At 47.0% G+C, this 14,981-nt stretch overlaps 1 protein-coding gene across 1 annotated transcript; it reads left to right on the top strand.

Moving 5' to 3' along the window:
• Positions 1-8,275: 8,275 nt before the first annotated feature.
• LOC143833865 (vomeronasal type-2 receptor 26-like) lies at positions 8,276-13,981 on the top strand. The gene is made up of 5 exons (XM_077330091.1): positions 8,276-8,318; positions 8,667-8,749; positions 10,713-10,940; positions 11,173-11,299; positions 13,071-13,981. Exons 1-5 carry the CDS (start codon positions 8,276-8,278, stop codon positions 13,979-13,981), a joined length of 1,392 nt encoding a protein of 463 aa, XP_077186206.1.
• The last annotated feature ends 1,000 nt before the right edge of the window (positions 13,982-14,981 follow it).

The following is a 14,981-nucleotide window of genomic DNA, read 5'->3' as shown; positions in this document are numbered from 1 at the left end:
TGAACCTTCCCTCAACCTATCTTCATAGGGCTTGGTCCCTTGGGTTTATCCTGTTCAACAGTCAAGCTCCAACCCGCATACGAGTTCCCGCTTTATCAGTGTGGTGGAGCAACGATAGTCTACACACATTTGAACGTCCAGTTCTCACCCATCTTTTCATTGATTAATGGGCCAGTAGCAGGATGGGGGGGAAGAATCCTTTGTGGTGGTGCCGGTGTCCCTCTTAATCTGACCCACCAAAGGGTGCCTCGCTTTGCGAGTCATAGAAGTTTTCCAGTTCCGGGGGCAAAGTCTGCTCCTCCCCATCCTCACGTTTTTGGTCTTGCCTTCCATGCAAACCAGAGCCAGCATTGCCCATTGCTTGGGTCCCATGGGGATCTTGCAAGGGGCTGGTTTGGGTTGCTGAACTATGCCGGGGGACAAGCAACTAGCCACCCTAGTCGTGGACTTCAAGCTAGTCTCTTTTGGGGAACGCTGCCACAAAGTGGCCATGCCCTCCACTTTCCAAGGAGTCTTAGTTGGTGCCAATCACAGCTCCACTGAAGGAATGTGCTTCAAAACCTTTCAAGATGGGACACTGACTGGGTGCTCACTCTGGGAAGCAGGACTCAGCCTCTGCTGCTGCTTCCAGAGTTTGTAATCCAGTTGCTCTGCCTCCACTTGACCGGCTCTCTGGAACAAAGCATCCAAGTCCTGCTCCAAGGGAGGCCCGAGGTGTAGATCCCATCCATGATAATTGGATCTCAGCCCCTTTTAAAAGCTTGCACCTTAGAGTCATCATTGAGGGCCCTCACCTACAAAGAGGGTATGCAAGTCACTGATGTACTCCGCTACAAGACAAATGCTACAAATCACAGGGCTGTTCAATGAAGTCAGCAGGGTTTGCTGTTTAGTAGAAAATGGAAACTGAGTGACAAATTGAAGAGGTTCGAAAAGATGATCGGTTTGAATCTGGCTTTTTCAAGCAGGGGTTTCTAGAGGACACTGGGTTTCTAGAGGACACTGGAAGGGTTTCCCAAATACATAAATTTTAAGATATTTTAAAAATTGATTGAACATTGATGACCCCCAATGACTAATGATAGGCCTGGAGTGAGAGGGGAGAGAGGCCCTGGGTGGGCATGTCGACATTTCTGCTTCCCAACCATATTCTGCATGATTGCTCCACTTTTGGGGTTTCTCGAAGCCTGAAGAATGTTTCAGGGGTATCTCAATGGAAAGAAAGTTGAGAAATGAATAAAGTTGAATCTCTTAAAGAAAACTTGAGAACATATAGAATTCAATAGGAATCCAGTTGAGACTGGATGCATAAACTATTGAGGGGGTTGTAGGAAGAAAAGAAAGCATGATCGTCATGACTTTAAGGAACACTTTTTACTTAAGTCTGATGGGACTTTGGATCTGCCTTATCTGCTTCTCATCCCTGGTGGGACCTTGTGATTAAACGGATCCTCCTTTCCCCAGCAGCACTAAGCTCCTCTGGCTGATGGATGCTCAAGGTGAACTCTGGTTCTGGGGTCATGACTCTACTGTTTCCTGGTGTGGTTATCGTGGCAGCCAGTGGGAAAGCAAAAGACCACCTGGGTCTTAACCTAGCCTCCCATTCCCCTGGTCAGAGCTTCTTCCATGCCGATCTCTTCTGAAAGTTGTTTCACCCTGAAAGTTAGGCCTAACTCAATTGCCTCTTCTTGGAAACATGTTTTCTCCCTCTCTGCACAGGTGGTCAAACACAGAGTCCAGGCCAGGGCAGATTCTTTCCCTTATAATTATCTATATCATGGTGATTTATTCTGTAGACCAGCTAAGCTCCAGGGATTTCTCGAAAGTTCACTCTGAAAGTAGAAATGTAAACATGAGAAACAGCAGGGTAATGTAATGTCTTGCAAGAGGCAGGAAAGTCTGGGGCATAAAAGACTTTTCTCCCAGTATGTTCAGGGGTTGTCTGGCAGGAGAGGACACTATGTCAGTGTGAGGCTTGTGATCCCTTTCAATCTGATCAAGTCAGAGAAGGTCGGCTCCAGTGACAGCAGCTGTTGTTATACCAGGGTCAACTCCTGTCAGTCTCAGACAGCCATCTCTGGGAAGGGGGAAAGGTGCACAGAGGCAAGAATGGTCTTGCTTCGGCTTTTCTTGATGCTTCTTCCAGCCTGCAGGGTGGTGAGTGCCAAATGCCCATTCACTGGGACCATGGATGAGCCTGAACCCTTGAATTTCTTCCGGAGAGGAGACCACCTAATAGCCGGCCTTACCACTTTTGTGTTGTACGAATTTCCATGGCCAACCTTCAGGGAGCCTCCCTTTGAAAAATATCAGCGGTAAGGCAGTCCTTGGGAAAACGTTCAAATGTGTGTAATGTGTCAGAATTCTCCTTTCTTATTACCAGATTTCAGGGTGCCATTTACTTCTGTCTCCTGCATCTAAGAAAGGAGCAGATTTGGCTATTTCCACTGCCAAGAGTCTGGAGGAGAAGCATCTTACATCAGACTCTCCTAGTGGTAATGAAAGTCATGGCTTTGGTGAGCTTAGCACCGAATTCTCAAAGGTCTTTGAACACCAAAATGAACAACTAGCCAAGAGCCCCAGCAGGGTGATTTCCAAGCATTGGTCCTCCGAGGGAAACGAGGATCTGATGTCTTTGCAGAATGAGTGGGGGGAGGATGGAAGCCCCACCCCTTCTGTTGGAATCAGGGGGACTTGCATTTCTTCAAATGGTAAGGTCAGATTCCCAGTTGTTATTTGAGAGAAGATATTTCAGGTGAAATTTCAACCCCCCTTTGATTGGCTGGGCAGCCCTGGTGCACCTAACTTTAAACAAATCAAACCTGCAACGATTATAGTAAGATTCTAGTATAGATACTGCATTTTGACAGGTACCCCAGCACTGCGATACTGCCCTTATGGGTACTGGAAAATATACCAGGGACTGTGGCTTAGTGGAGGAGCTTCTGCTTTGCATGCAGAGGGGTCCAGGTTCAATCCCTGGCATCTCCAGTTATAAAGGACCAGGCAGCCTATGACATGAAAGACTTCAGCCTGAGATCCTGGAGAACCACTGTGGCGAATTCCGCACCGAGGGCATAAAATCGGGTTGCCCACTGGTGTTTCTGCTGGGAGGATGTGGTTCAGAGTTTCCTTCCATCACACGCCGCCCTTTTCCCCAGAATCACTGCAGGCACACAGGGGTGTTGGAAGGTAGTGCATCGCAAAGGCCCATCATGGTTCTTGCAGCAGAACCTGGACTGTCTTCTGACACCTGGCCATGCATTGCCAGAGGCTCCATTGGAGCCCTGGCTCCCTTCAGCAAAGCCAGAGATATCTGCATTCCCCTATTCTACAGCTTCCCCGTAACTGAGTTAGGCTGGTGGTGGGGAAGCTCTCGGCCGGTGTCGAAGTCATGTGGGGTCAGGAGTTTCTCCAGATGAGCAGTATGTTGAGGCGTTGTCTCCATGCGGAATTGGCTTCTCAATATTTGTAGACAGTCCTAACTTTGATGGGGCAGAGGTCTACTTCACTAAACAACAGCTTCAACTTTTTACTGGCTGCCACCGATTAACTCAGTTACTGTGATCATCACTGCAAACCATCAGAACATGCCAGTTAATGTCCCAGCAAGGCCCACTTTTACGTGATATTTATATGTTTTTTGGCAGGCAATTAACATTGCAATGGCACCTCCTTGCCTTCTCTTTAGCCATTCAAGAGGTCAACCAGAATCCCAGGCTCTTACCGGAAAATTTAACGCTGGGCTATACCATCTATGAGAACACTGTGCATACCAGTCTGAGTTATGTGGCTTTGATAGACCTGCTAAACTCTGCCCAGAAGACTGTTCCAAACTACAAATGTGGCAGACAGAATAATATCTTGGCTGTTCTCGAATCATCTCATTCTGTCATCTCCAATTACATTTCAACACTCTTGAGCACCTACAAAATCCCTGAGGTAGGAATGAAGGATGGGGCAGTGTCTCTGAAGAAACATGGGTAGACATCAAAATGTTTCTGGTATAGATGAAGAAGAAGAAGAAGAAGAGTTGGTTCTTATATGCCGCTTTTCCCTACCCGAAGGAGGCTCAAAGCGGCTTACAGTCGCCTTCACATTCCTCTCCCCACAACAGACACCCTGTGGGGTGGGTGAGGCTGAGAGAGCCCTGATATCACTGCTCGGTCAGAACAATTTTATCAGTGCCGTGGCGAGCCCAAGGTCACCCAGCTGGATGCATGTGGGGGAGCGCAGAATCGAACCCGGCATGCCAGATTAGAAGTCCGCACTCCTAACCACTACACCAAACTGGCTCTCAAAACTAACTTTCCGGAGAGTTGAGAGCGATGTGAGAGAAGATTCAGGTCCTCTGGTGTTCCATCTGCATCCCTCTGTAGATCATTTTACAAGATTTTGGAACATACTTTTTTTACTTAGGAAGCAGCACGGAGACAAAGTGAAACTGCAGGAAGAGCCCTTTGTAAGAGCTCTTTGTAAGAGCCCTTTGGAGCAGAAGATATTTTGTGAGGAAGAAATTTGTATATCAATGTAATTTGGATTGATTCTAAGTACACAGGAGGGATCTTTTCTAATTAAAACTTCAATGTTGTTTCTAGGGATTCTTCACAGAATCACAGAATCATAGAGTTGGAAGGGGCCATACAGGCCATCTAGTCTGTGAATTCCCCCCCCCCTGATATCTAGCCTATATCTTAGTACTTGTAGTTTAAACCCATTACTGCGCGTCCTTTCCTCTGCAGCCAACGGAAACAGCATCCTGCCCTCCTCCAAGTGACAACCTTTCAAATACTTCTCTCAACCTCAGTACTCCAGATGTGGTCTGACCAGTGCCGTATACAATGGGACTATGACAACTTGTGATTTTGATGCGATGCCCCTGTTGATACAGCCCAAAATGGCATTTGCCTTTTTTACTGCTGCATCACAATGCCTACTCATATTTAGCTTACAATCCATAAGTACCCCAAGGCCTCGTTCACACACAGAGTTATCTAGAACAGTGGTGTCCAACCTTTTTATCACCGGGGACCGGTCAACACTTGAGAATTTTACTGAGGCCCGGGGGGGGGTAGTCTTTTGCCAAGGGACGTCGCCGCTGCCGCCTGAGCCCCTGCTCCTCTTGCTTTTCCACTGGTGCCCCTGACTTCCCACCACCAGCTGGGGGGCGCTGCCAGCAGCAGCTGTGCAGTGCCACGCCAAGGGGGAGCCCCAGCCATGGCGGCTGCTGGAGAGCACCAAAGGTGAGCTGGCTGCAGAGTGGCAGGGCAGCCACTGAGGCAGCAGCCAGGGAGGAGCTGCGGCCCGCTACCGACTGATCCATGGACCGGCACCGGTCCCCGGACCGGGGGTTGGGGACCACTGATCTAGAAGTATATCCCCCATCCAGTAGGTATGCTTTTCATTTTTCTGACCCAGATGCACAACTTTAAACGTCTTTTTAAAATTGCATCTTGTTCTCACTTGCCCATTTTTCCATTTTATTTAGATCTCGTTGAACTCTGTCTCTATCTTCCGGAGTATTTGCCAGTCCTCCCAATTTGGTGTCATCTTCAAACTCGATGAGTAGTCCCTCCACCCCCTCATCTAGTCTAGATCATTAATAAATATGTTAAAAAGTACCGGATCGAGCACCAAGCTCTGATGTACCCCGCAACTCACCTCCCTCCAGTCTGATGAAACACCATTGACAACAACTCTTTGAGTGCGGTTCTCTAACCAATTCCCTATCCACCTAACTATCTGAAAATCCAGATTGCAGTCCTTCAATTTAACCATCAGAACATTATGGGGAACCTTATCAAAAGCTTTATTAAAATCCAAATAAACGACATCAACCAAATTTCCACGATCCAGTAAACCTGTTAATTGGTCAAAAAAGTGAACCAGGTTGGTCTGGCAGGACCTGTTGGAGACAAATCCATGCTGACTTCTTTGGATTACCAAATTGTCCTCCAGATGTTTGCAGATCGCTCCCTTTAATATCTGCTCCATTATCTTCCCCACAACAGAGGTCAGACTCACTGGTCTGTAGTTTTCCGGGTCATCCTTCCTCCCTTTTTTGAAGAGCGGAATAACGTTTGCTCTCTTCCTCCGGGACATCTCCAGTCCTTAAAGAGGTCCCGAAGATGATGGACAAGAGTTCTGCAAGTTCTCCGGAAAGTTCTTTGAGCACTTGCGGGTGCATTTCATCCGGACCAGGGGATTTGAACTCATCCAGTGCAGCTAAATGCCTCTCGACAACCTCTCTGTCCATGTCAACCTGCGAGACACTATCCCTTGGCTACTGCCATCTCTAGATGTGCCTAAACCCTTTGACCTGTGGGAAAAAACAGATGTAAAATAAGCGCTGAGCCTTTCTGCTTTCTCTGCATCCTCCGTTAGAGTTTGTCCATCTGCATCCAACAGTGGGCCTATTGCCTCCTTTACTTTACGTTTGCTCCTCACATAACTGAAAAATCTTTTCTTGTTACTGTGGGCGTCCCTGGCCAATCTTGGCTCTCTCAGCTTTGGACTTTCTGATGATTGATCTACAGTGCCTAGTAACCTATAGGTACTCTTCTGTAGAACTCTGTCCTTGCCTCCATTTCCTGAACATTTTCCTTTTCTTTCTTAGTTCCTCTTGAAGTTCTCTGTTCATCCAAACAGGCTTCTTAGAGCTCCTGCAGTGTTTTCGTCTTTCTGGGATAGTCATGGATTGAGCATGCAATAGCTCTTGTTTGAGTAGCGCCCACCCTTCACATGCTCCCTTCTCTTCCAGCATTTTTGTCCATGGTATGACACTCATCATGTCTTTCAGTTTATTAAAGTTTGCCCTTCAAAAATCCAACATGCGCGTCTGGCTACAGGCTTCCTTGCCTCCCCATCTCAAGATGAATTCTATGAGGACATGGTCACTTCCCCCTAGGGTCCCCACCACCTTCACCCTGCTGGTCAGGAAACCCACCTCTTGTGGGTTCATCTACCATTTGATAAATGAAATTGTCAGCCAGGCAGGTCAGAAACTTGCATGACTGAGGACTCTTCACAGAGTTTGTTTCCCAGCACACATCTGGGAAATTGAAGTCACCCATGATGACAAGGTCCTGCCGCTTGGATATTTTCCCAAGCTGTGCAGCATCCACATCCTCTCGTTGGTCAGGCAGTCGGTAGCAGACACCAACCACCACATGGTTTGTTTTCCCTTCGCTTATTTTCACCTAGATTCTTTCCACTGGAGATATACTCTCCTTCACTAGAATTTCCTGACAGGTAAGCCCTTTCCTCACATACAGTGCCACTCCTCCACCTCTTTGATCTATTCTGTTTTTTCTGAACAATTCATATCCATCCACTATTACATTCCAGTCATGAGAATCATTCCACCAAGTTTCTATGATGCCTACTAGATTATACCTTTCCATCAGCATGAGAAGTTTCAGCACTTCCTTCTTATTACCCATGCTTCGGCATTAGTATAAAGGCATCTGAATCCTTTAACTTTTGTTTCCCTATGAGCTGGCCTTCCCGGTTGGGCTGCCCCCTATCGGTCTCCTTCCTTACACTCGCTATGTTGAACGTCTCCTTCCCCTTGTGGCTTCAGTTTAAAACTCTCCTGATGAATCTCCCCAGGTTCCTCCCAAACACATTCTTCCCCAACTTCTACAAGTGCAGTCCATCAGGTGCTAGTAGGCCTTCTTCAAGAAAGCCTATCCCATGGTCCCAGAAACCAAATCCGTCCTGCTGGCACCAACTACGCAGCCACTGATTCACCTCCATTATCGTCCTCTCCCAACGCATTCCTCTTCCCTTGACAGGCAAGATTGAAGAGAATACCACTTGTGCCCCCATTTGCTTGAGCTTCCTCCCTAGATCTTGATAGTCTATTTTAATAGGACTGATGGTATTCACGGACATATAATTCGTTCCCACGTGGACCATCACAAATGGGTAGCGATCCGTAGATTTGAGGAGTTTGGGCATCCGTTCTGAAATGTCTTTAATTTTCGCCCCTGGCACCTCTCGGGTTAGGGGGTCGGGCCCAGCCACATGATGATACATTCCTCTTAGTAGGGAGTCTCCAATTACCAGTACTCTCCTTTTTTCTCCTTCTCAACAACATTTCCTTCTATCCCCGTGGCCTCTTCACTTTGTCTTAGACTTTGTTTTGAGACCTCTTCCCTCGTTGACACTTGCACCTCCTTTGCAAGGGCCTGAAATCTATTCTGGAGCTCCAAAGGCCCCAAAAACCTCTTGACCCATATGGTGAGGGTTGCAAGTCTTGGATTGTTAGGGGATGAGTTCAACCATAGAACAGAATCCCAACTCCACTTTGGAAGGTCAGATCCCTTCCCCCACTGAAATGGACCCCTACAAAGGGAGAAATCTCTCTCAGAAAAGGTCTGGGATAAAATGGATCCCTGCCATTGAAGGTTTTTTTTTCCAGATCATCATTATAAAGCTGTATGAGGTACTTTGATCTTGATTGACATTTATTGAATGTGATGAATTCAGAATGTCTCCTTTTCCCCATTAGGTCAGTCATGATTCGGATTTGATTGTTTTAAAGGATAACACTCAGTTTCCTTTTTTTTACCAACTGGTTCCCACAGAAGAAGTCCAATACCGGGGAATTGTCAAGCTGCTCCTGCACTTCCGATGGACGTGGGTTAGTCTCTTTGTTTCAGAAACTGACAGCGGGGAAAAATTCAAGGGCACCTTGACCCCTCTCATGCTCAGGAGCGGGATCTGCGTTGCCTTTGAAGAGAGGGTATCCATTGAGGGCATTTATTCAAGTTCTTGGTCAACAGAAAGAAGGCAACGCTTGAAGTCATTCCTGAGTCAAGACCAAGTTAAGGTATATGTGTTCTATGGAAATTTTTTCCTCTTAATGTATCTTGAAAAACAAATTATAGATATTGAAAATGCCATGGAAGTCAGACTAGGTAAAATTTGGATCACAGCTCTTCTACTGGACAATCTGTTTAGCTTGGCGTGTGACTCCCGCGCTGAGGTGTTCCTTATGCATGGATCTCTCTCCGTCAAGACCCAGACAAAGAAAAGAAGGATGTCTCTCTATTCACAAGTATGTCACCCTCTTGTTGAGGAGTTTGTGGAAAAAGAATTTGATCCTGTCTACTCTAAGCCCATTTTGTCTCAGAGAGGCTGCCGGAGATACAGAGAGAAAGAGGGGCTGCAAGACAGGCCCTGGGAGGTCCTCAAAGAACTTCTGCCCCCTAGGGCCTGCAATGTTTACTCCTCCATCCAGGCGGTGGCACAAGCATTACATGATGCCTACTCTTCCAGGTCTGAGAGGACAACGAGGGCTGGAGGAAGAAGAGGAGAACATGAGCGAATCCAGCCTTGGCAGGTATCCATTACCCCCTGAATGAAGAATGCCAACCAGCAGTTTCTCGTTGAAAGGATTATTGTGCATGTGGTCTAAGTTGGTTGTCACACAGACTTTAGCAAATGTCTCAGCCCCGTCCTGTATCTGTCTCTCTTGGGGAACTCCCTGTTGCAATCGTTGAACCCTACTGTGCAAGAGGGCCATATGGGCTATCTGCTCAGTGGAGGATCAGCCATAAGCATCCAAGAGAGGTATCTGTCCAGCCGTTGCTTTGAGACTCCCAGTGAGGGGGAGCACACGACCTCCTTAGACAGACAATTCCACTGCTGGTCTCGGACTGTAGAAATGTTTTTTCTCTGGTGAATTTAAGAGAAAATATCTCCTGTAGTTCCCATTGGGGGCCCTATTGGTCATCTTTTTAACTGAATTGTAATCCTCCTCCTTACCACATTCAGTTTTGTCTGGGCTGGAGTGACGGGCCTGGAGAACAAGACTTGACGGTAGGATAACAACGCCCCAATCTAGAATATTTTCATAGGGTGTCTTCAGCAGAAGAGCCGAGAGGGGGATGGGAGGCTTGAAGGATCCCTCGTCCTACTTGAGTAGCAGGAAGGGAACTTTGACTCTCAGTTGCTGATACCTCCCCAATCTTCTTGGTTCTCAGGTGCTGCTAGACTACATCTGCCAAATAAAAAACAGGGCTCCGATCCTAGGTTAAGAAATCCCCCTGCACAATGCAGAAAACGTAAAACTAAATTTCAGAAGCACATCTATGCTCAATTTAATTATTCTTCCCAAAAAGTAAAGCCTTCAGAATAGACATCATGATTGGAAAAAGTCTTGGTTGGTCCAGGGTCTCTGGGGGTGGATTTCTTTTAACCAGCATAAACCACCATTTTTTGCTACCACTTATTTCTCACGGGAAGCACGTCATGCTACAAAACATACAGTGAAGCAGGCAGAATGGTTATACATACAGATCGGGCCCTCCTCCTGAATGCTAATATCTACTCCATTGCAGCTGGGAATAATGCAAAACGCTCCTTTGCATCTTTCTGAAAAGCTGAATGCCCCCGTTCCTGTGAAAGTTGGAAAATAGTGTGGCTGGCTGCACCTCAATCACAGGAGGGACCTGGCCTTCCCCCCCTATTTACACAACACATCTGGTCATCGGCCAAAGACTGTTATTCTATTAGCCATCTTCCAGGATGCTCATGCAGAGGAAAGCTGACTATCAAGCTGCATCGCTTCTCGGCCTTTTGGCTAAGATCAATTGTCTGTGTTTGTGTGTGTGTAATATAAAGCTGCAAATGGATCGATCTGCAACGAGTACGTAGAAGAGTCTTCTGTCTTCTAAACCCTGTTATTCTCTCGGTGATTCTAGCTTCATCCTTTCCTGAGACGCTACCGGTTTCAAAACTCTTCTGTGGGTGGAATCGATTTGGGTGAAAACGGGGGCCCGGAAGCCAACTTGGACATTGTGAACATGATCATCTTGCGCAACCTTTCCTTCCGGAGCGTCAAAGTTGGGAGTATCGAAAGAGGGGCCTCGGGGGAGATGAAGCTGTCCATGGATCAGGCTGCTATTGTGTGGCCCCCCTGGTATAAGGAGGTGGGGAGACTGGTTGTGTAAGGTCTAAACATCTATTTAGTTTAATCCATGAAACCTACTTGAGAGTCTTCTGAGCATTTAATTTTAGACAACAGTTATCAACAGTTGCCAGTGATAAGTGCGTAGAATGGACCATTTCATCATATCCGCCTTCATAAATCTTACAAAATTGCCCTTCCCCAGTGAACCAGTTCTCCTTTTCCCGGATAACCCTCCTTGTCTCTGTCTGCAGAGGATGCCTGATTCCAGGTGTGCCAACAGCTGCTTCCCTGGATATGTGAAGGTGGCCCTGGAAGGGAAGCCCATTTGCTGCTTTGACTGTTCTCTGTGTGGGGAAGGAACCATCTCCTCTCAGGAAGGTGGGTGAGGGGGGAAAAGGACGTCATAGAATCATAGAATCATAGAGTTGGAAGGGGCCATACAGGCCATCTAGTCCAACCCCCCTGCTCAACGCAGGATCAGCCAAGGGTCAGTTTTTTATTTTTTCAGCATTGTTCTAGAATTTCATGCACTACCTTTTCTTTTCCAGTTTTCAAAGGAAAGAAGAAGTAGGATCGTTGGTTCTTATATGCCGCTTTTCTTTACCCAAAGGAGTCTCAAAGGGGCTTATATTCGCCTTCCCTTTCCCCTTCCCACAACAGACCCCCTGTGAGGTGGGTGAGGCTGACCGAGCCCTGATATTCCTGCTCAGTCAGAACAGCTTTATCAGTCCTATGAACCCTAAGGTCACCCAACTGTCTGCATTTGGGGGAGTGCAGAATTGAACCCAGCTTGCGAGAATAGAAGTCCACACCATTACACCAAACTGTCTTTCTCTAACAGACCTCCTGGGGAGACACTTCTGGGTAATTGCTGGTGAGTGAGAAGAGAAGTTCATCTCCATCAGCCTTTGTTGCTTACAGTGGCATTCATGGTTGTGTCCAATGCCCTACAAGGCGGTCCTTCATTTGCAGGGTCATTGTCAACAACCACGGGCTAGTCTGGAGGCTCATATCAGTTCTTTTCATTGGGACAGATCAACACACATCCTATGTGAGGGAATGGTCTTTATTTAAGGATTATTTAAAGCAACTAGATCAAGCATGGCAGGTAGAATAGAGCATCGGAAGAGACAAGAAGGAAAAGCCCCCCGGGGCCTACATATAGGGGGGCACTGTCAGGAACCAAGCGGTTGAACTCCAGCAAACTCACTCCACAGACATCACTCCCGGGCTTCAGGATGAAGCTTTAAGTATCAAGTCTTTATTGGAAAAGTTCAGCCAATAGAGTCTATTCTCTGCACATGTCCACAGACAGGAAACTTGGACAGAGACACAGTGGTAGAGGGCGGCAAGACCTATATACCTGGGCCGTGGGAATGGGGCACGGCAAGAGACAAGCATAGGTGGGAATTGGGCATTCACACAGGAAAGTAGGATCAGAGCATCCTTTGATATGCAAATGGGTTAAAGCAATTTCCCCGTGTATTGCTTTGGTTTCCGGGAAGGACAGGCTTGAAGGAAGACAATCAGGGGGAACCAAGGCTGGAGAGCGATAAGGAATTCTCCCCACAGGGGGAAAGCCATCTGTGTCCAGGGTTAGTCAAACTGCGGCCCTCCAGATGTCCATGGACTACAATTCCCATGAGCCACTGCCAGTGAATGCTGACATGGCCTCATGGGAATTGTAGTCCATGGACATCTGGAGGGCCGCAGTTTGACTACCCCTGGTGTAGGCTATAAACTGTGGGATGAGCAGGGGGAAGGGGGGAGTAAAGAAAACCCCACTGGCCAGGAATTCGAGGGTGGGGATCAGAGAGGAGCCAAGTGAAGAGCGCCTGGCTGTACCAGGAAGGCATCCATGACAGGAAGTTCTCTTGGGCAATTGAGGCTTCATTGGAGTTTGAGGACAAAACTGTAAGCATTTTTACATGGATCCTGTTACCTGTAGATCCTTCAGGTCCTCTTGGTGACATTCCACACCAGTAACAACGAAATCCAAAGAGAGAACGGACAGTTATTAGTATAAAGGTAGAAAACCCCCAAATCTTACCCTGATGAAATTTCGCTCTATGGATTGCAAAGGAGTTCACTATGTGGTGGATATGAATTAGATCAATATGATGCTGAAGTCTCTCCTTTTCCTTTCCAGATGCAAAAACTTGCACCAAATGCCCAGAAGATCAGTACCCCAACCCTGACCACACTCAGTGCATTCCCAAGGAGGTGACTTTCCTTTCTTATGAGGAGAATTTGGGGGTTACCTTCATCGTTTTGGTCCTGTTCTTGTCCATAGCCACACTTCTAATTCTAGGAATATTCATTCAATATATGGACACACCGATAGTCAAAGCCAACAACCGAGACCTCACCTACATTCTTCTCATCTCACTCCTGCTTTCCTTCCTGTCCTGCCTTCTATTCATCGGCCAGCCAAGGAGGGTGACCTGCCTTCTCCGACAAACAGCCTTCTGCACCATCTTCTCAGTTGCCGTCTCTTCAGTGCTGGCTAAAACGATCACTGTGGTGGTGGCCTTCATGGCCACCCAGCCAGGGAACAGGATGAGGAAGTGGGTGGGGAAGAGTCTGGCAAAGTCCATTGTCCTTTCTTGTTCCACTGTTCAGATTGGCTTCTGTGCCCTCTGGCTGGGCATCTCTCCCCCTTTCCCAGAGTTTGACATACACTCCCAGCATGGACAGATCATATTGCAATGCAATGAAGGGTCTGTGGCCATGTTTTATGGTGCCCTGGGATACATGGGCTTCCTGGCTGCCATCTCCTTCACAGTGGCCTTCCTGGCCAGGAAGCTTCCTGGGGCCTTCAACGAAGCCAAGCTGATCACCTTCAGCATGCTGGTCTTCTGCAGTGTTTGGGTGTCCTTTGTGCCCACCTACCTGAGCACAAAGGGGAAATACATGGTCGCCGTGCAGGTCTTCTCCATCTTGGCCTCCAGTGCTGGGCTGCTGGGCTGCATCTTTCTCCCCAAATGTTATGTCATTGTAATCAGATCTGGTCTGAATATCAAGGACCATCTCAGGATGAAAGGTCAAGATGGAAGTTGATTCTCTTGAGATATTTTTCATGTTAAACCAGTGTTGTCTGTGAAATGGACTCACAAGTTAACTCTAAGCTATACTACTGAAGGAAATTCTCTTCACATCCATCTTCAGAGGCACAAATCATGAAGGTACAGGCTTTATAGTACCACTATGGCATCAGCTAATTTCCATAACATAGTTTTTTGAGCTCAAGCTGCTTCCCAGTTGACTTGTTTTGCTTTGTACTCATTCAATTATATAGAACATCTAGTATCATGCAGGTTTGTGCATGAGATAAGGGATATTTGGGTAAGAATACGTGCTGTCTCATTGATCAAGGAACCTTGAGGAACCTGCTCAGGTTCCTCAAGGCCATGAATATGAAGAGACTACCATTTTGTTGGAGCTCAGTCAACCAAGAGAGGGAAAGGGCAGTGGCGTCTAATCCTGACTCACTGGAGGAAGGATAATTTTCTGTCTTTACAGACGACCACCACCACTGGTTTTATATCTTCTATGTGGGAAGCATCCCCTTTAGGACCAGCATGCTTGAAACCAAGAGTCTCATTGTTTATTTGAAAGCTACACATTATCCTAACCTCTAAACTACAGGCCTGTACTGACAGCACTGAGATGGTTCTTTAATCTTGTAACAAGCTCTTCCGCCAGGCATTTGTTTGAGGTTGGCCGGAACCATCAACATCCCCTGGGCCCTGAAACTCCATTCCAGGAATCCCTGAAATGAACCATAGACCTGTTTGATTGTTATCCTGCAAAACTGTTATTCTTTGTTGTTGCTGTTATTATTACCATCGCTGTATTTCTATTAGATGCAAAAACGGAGTTCGATGTATTGCTCTTTTATGTTCTATATATATGAACCGCCATCAGGGGAGGACGGAACACAAATGGAATGAATGAATGAATGAATGACAGTGATTCAGCCCTCTGACTGAACAGAAGTCTATTCTTTCCTGGACCTAGTCTGCACACAACAGATAATGCAGTTTCAATGCACTTTCGA

The sequence above is a fragment of the Paroedura picta genome, chromosome 3, assembly GCF_049243985.1.
Source record: "Paroedura picta isolate Pp20150507F chromosome 3, Ppicta_v3.0, whole genome shotgun sequence".
Lineage (NCBI taxonomy): Eukaryota > Metazoa > Chordata > Lepidosauria > Squamata > Gekkonidae > Paroedura > Paroedura picta.
The sequence above is the reverse complement of the archived record's forward strand: the minus strand, read 5'-3'. Positions and strand labels throughout refer to the sequence as shown.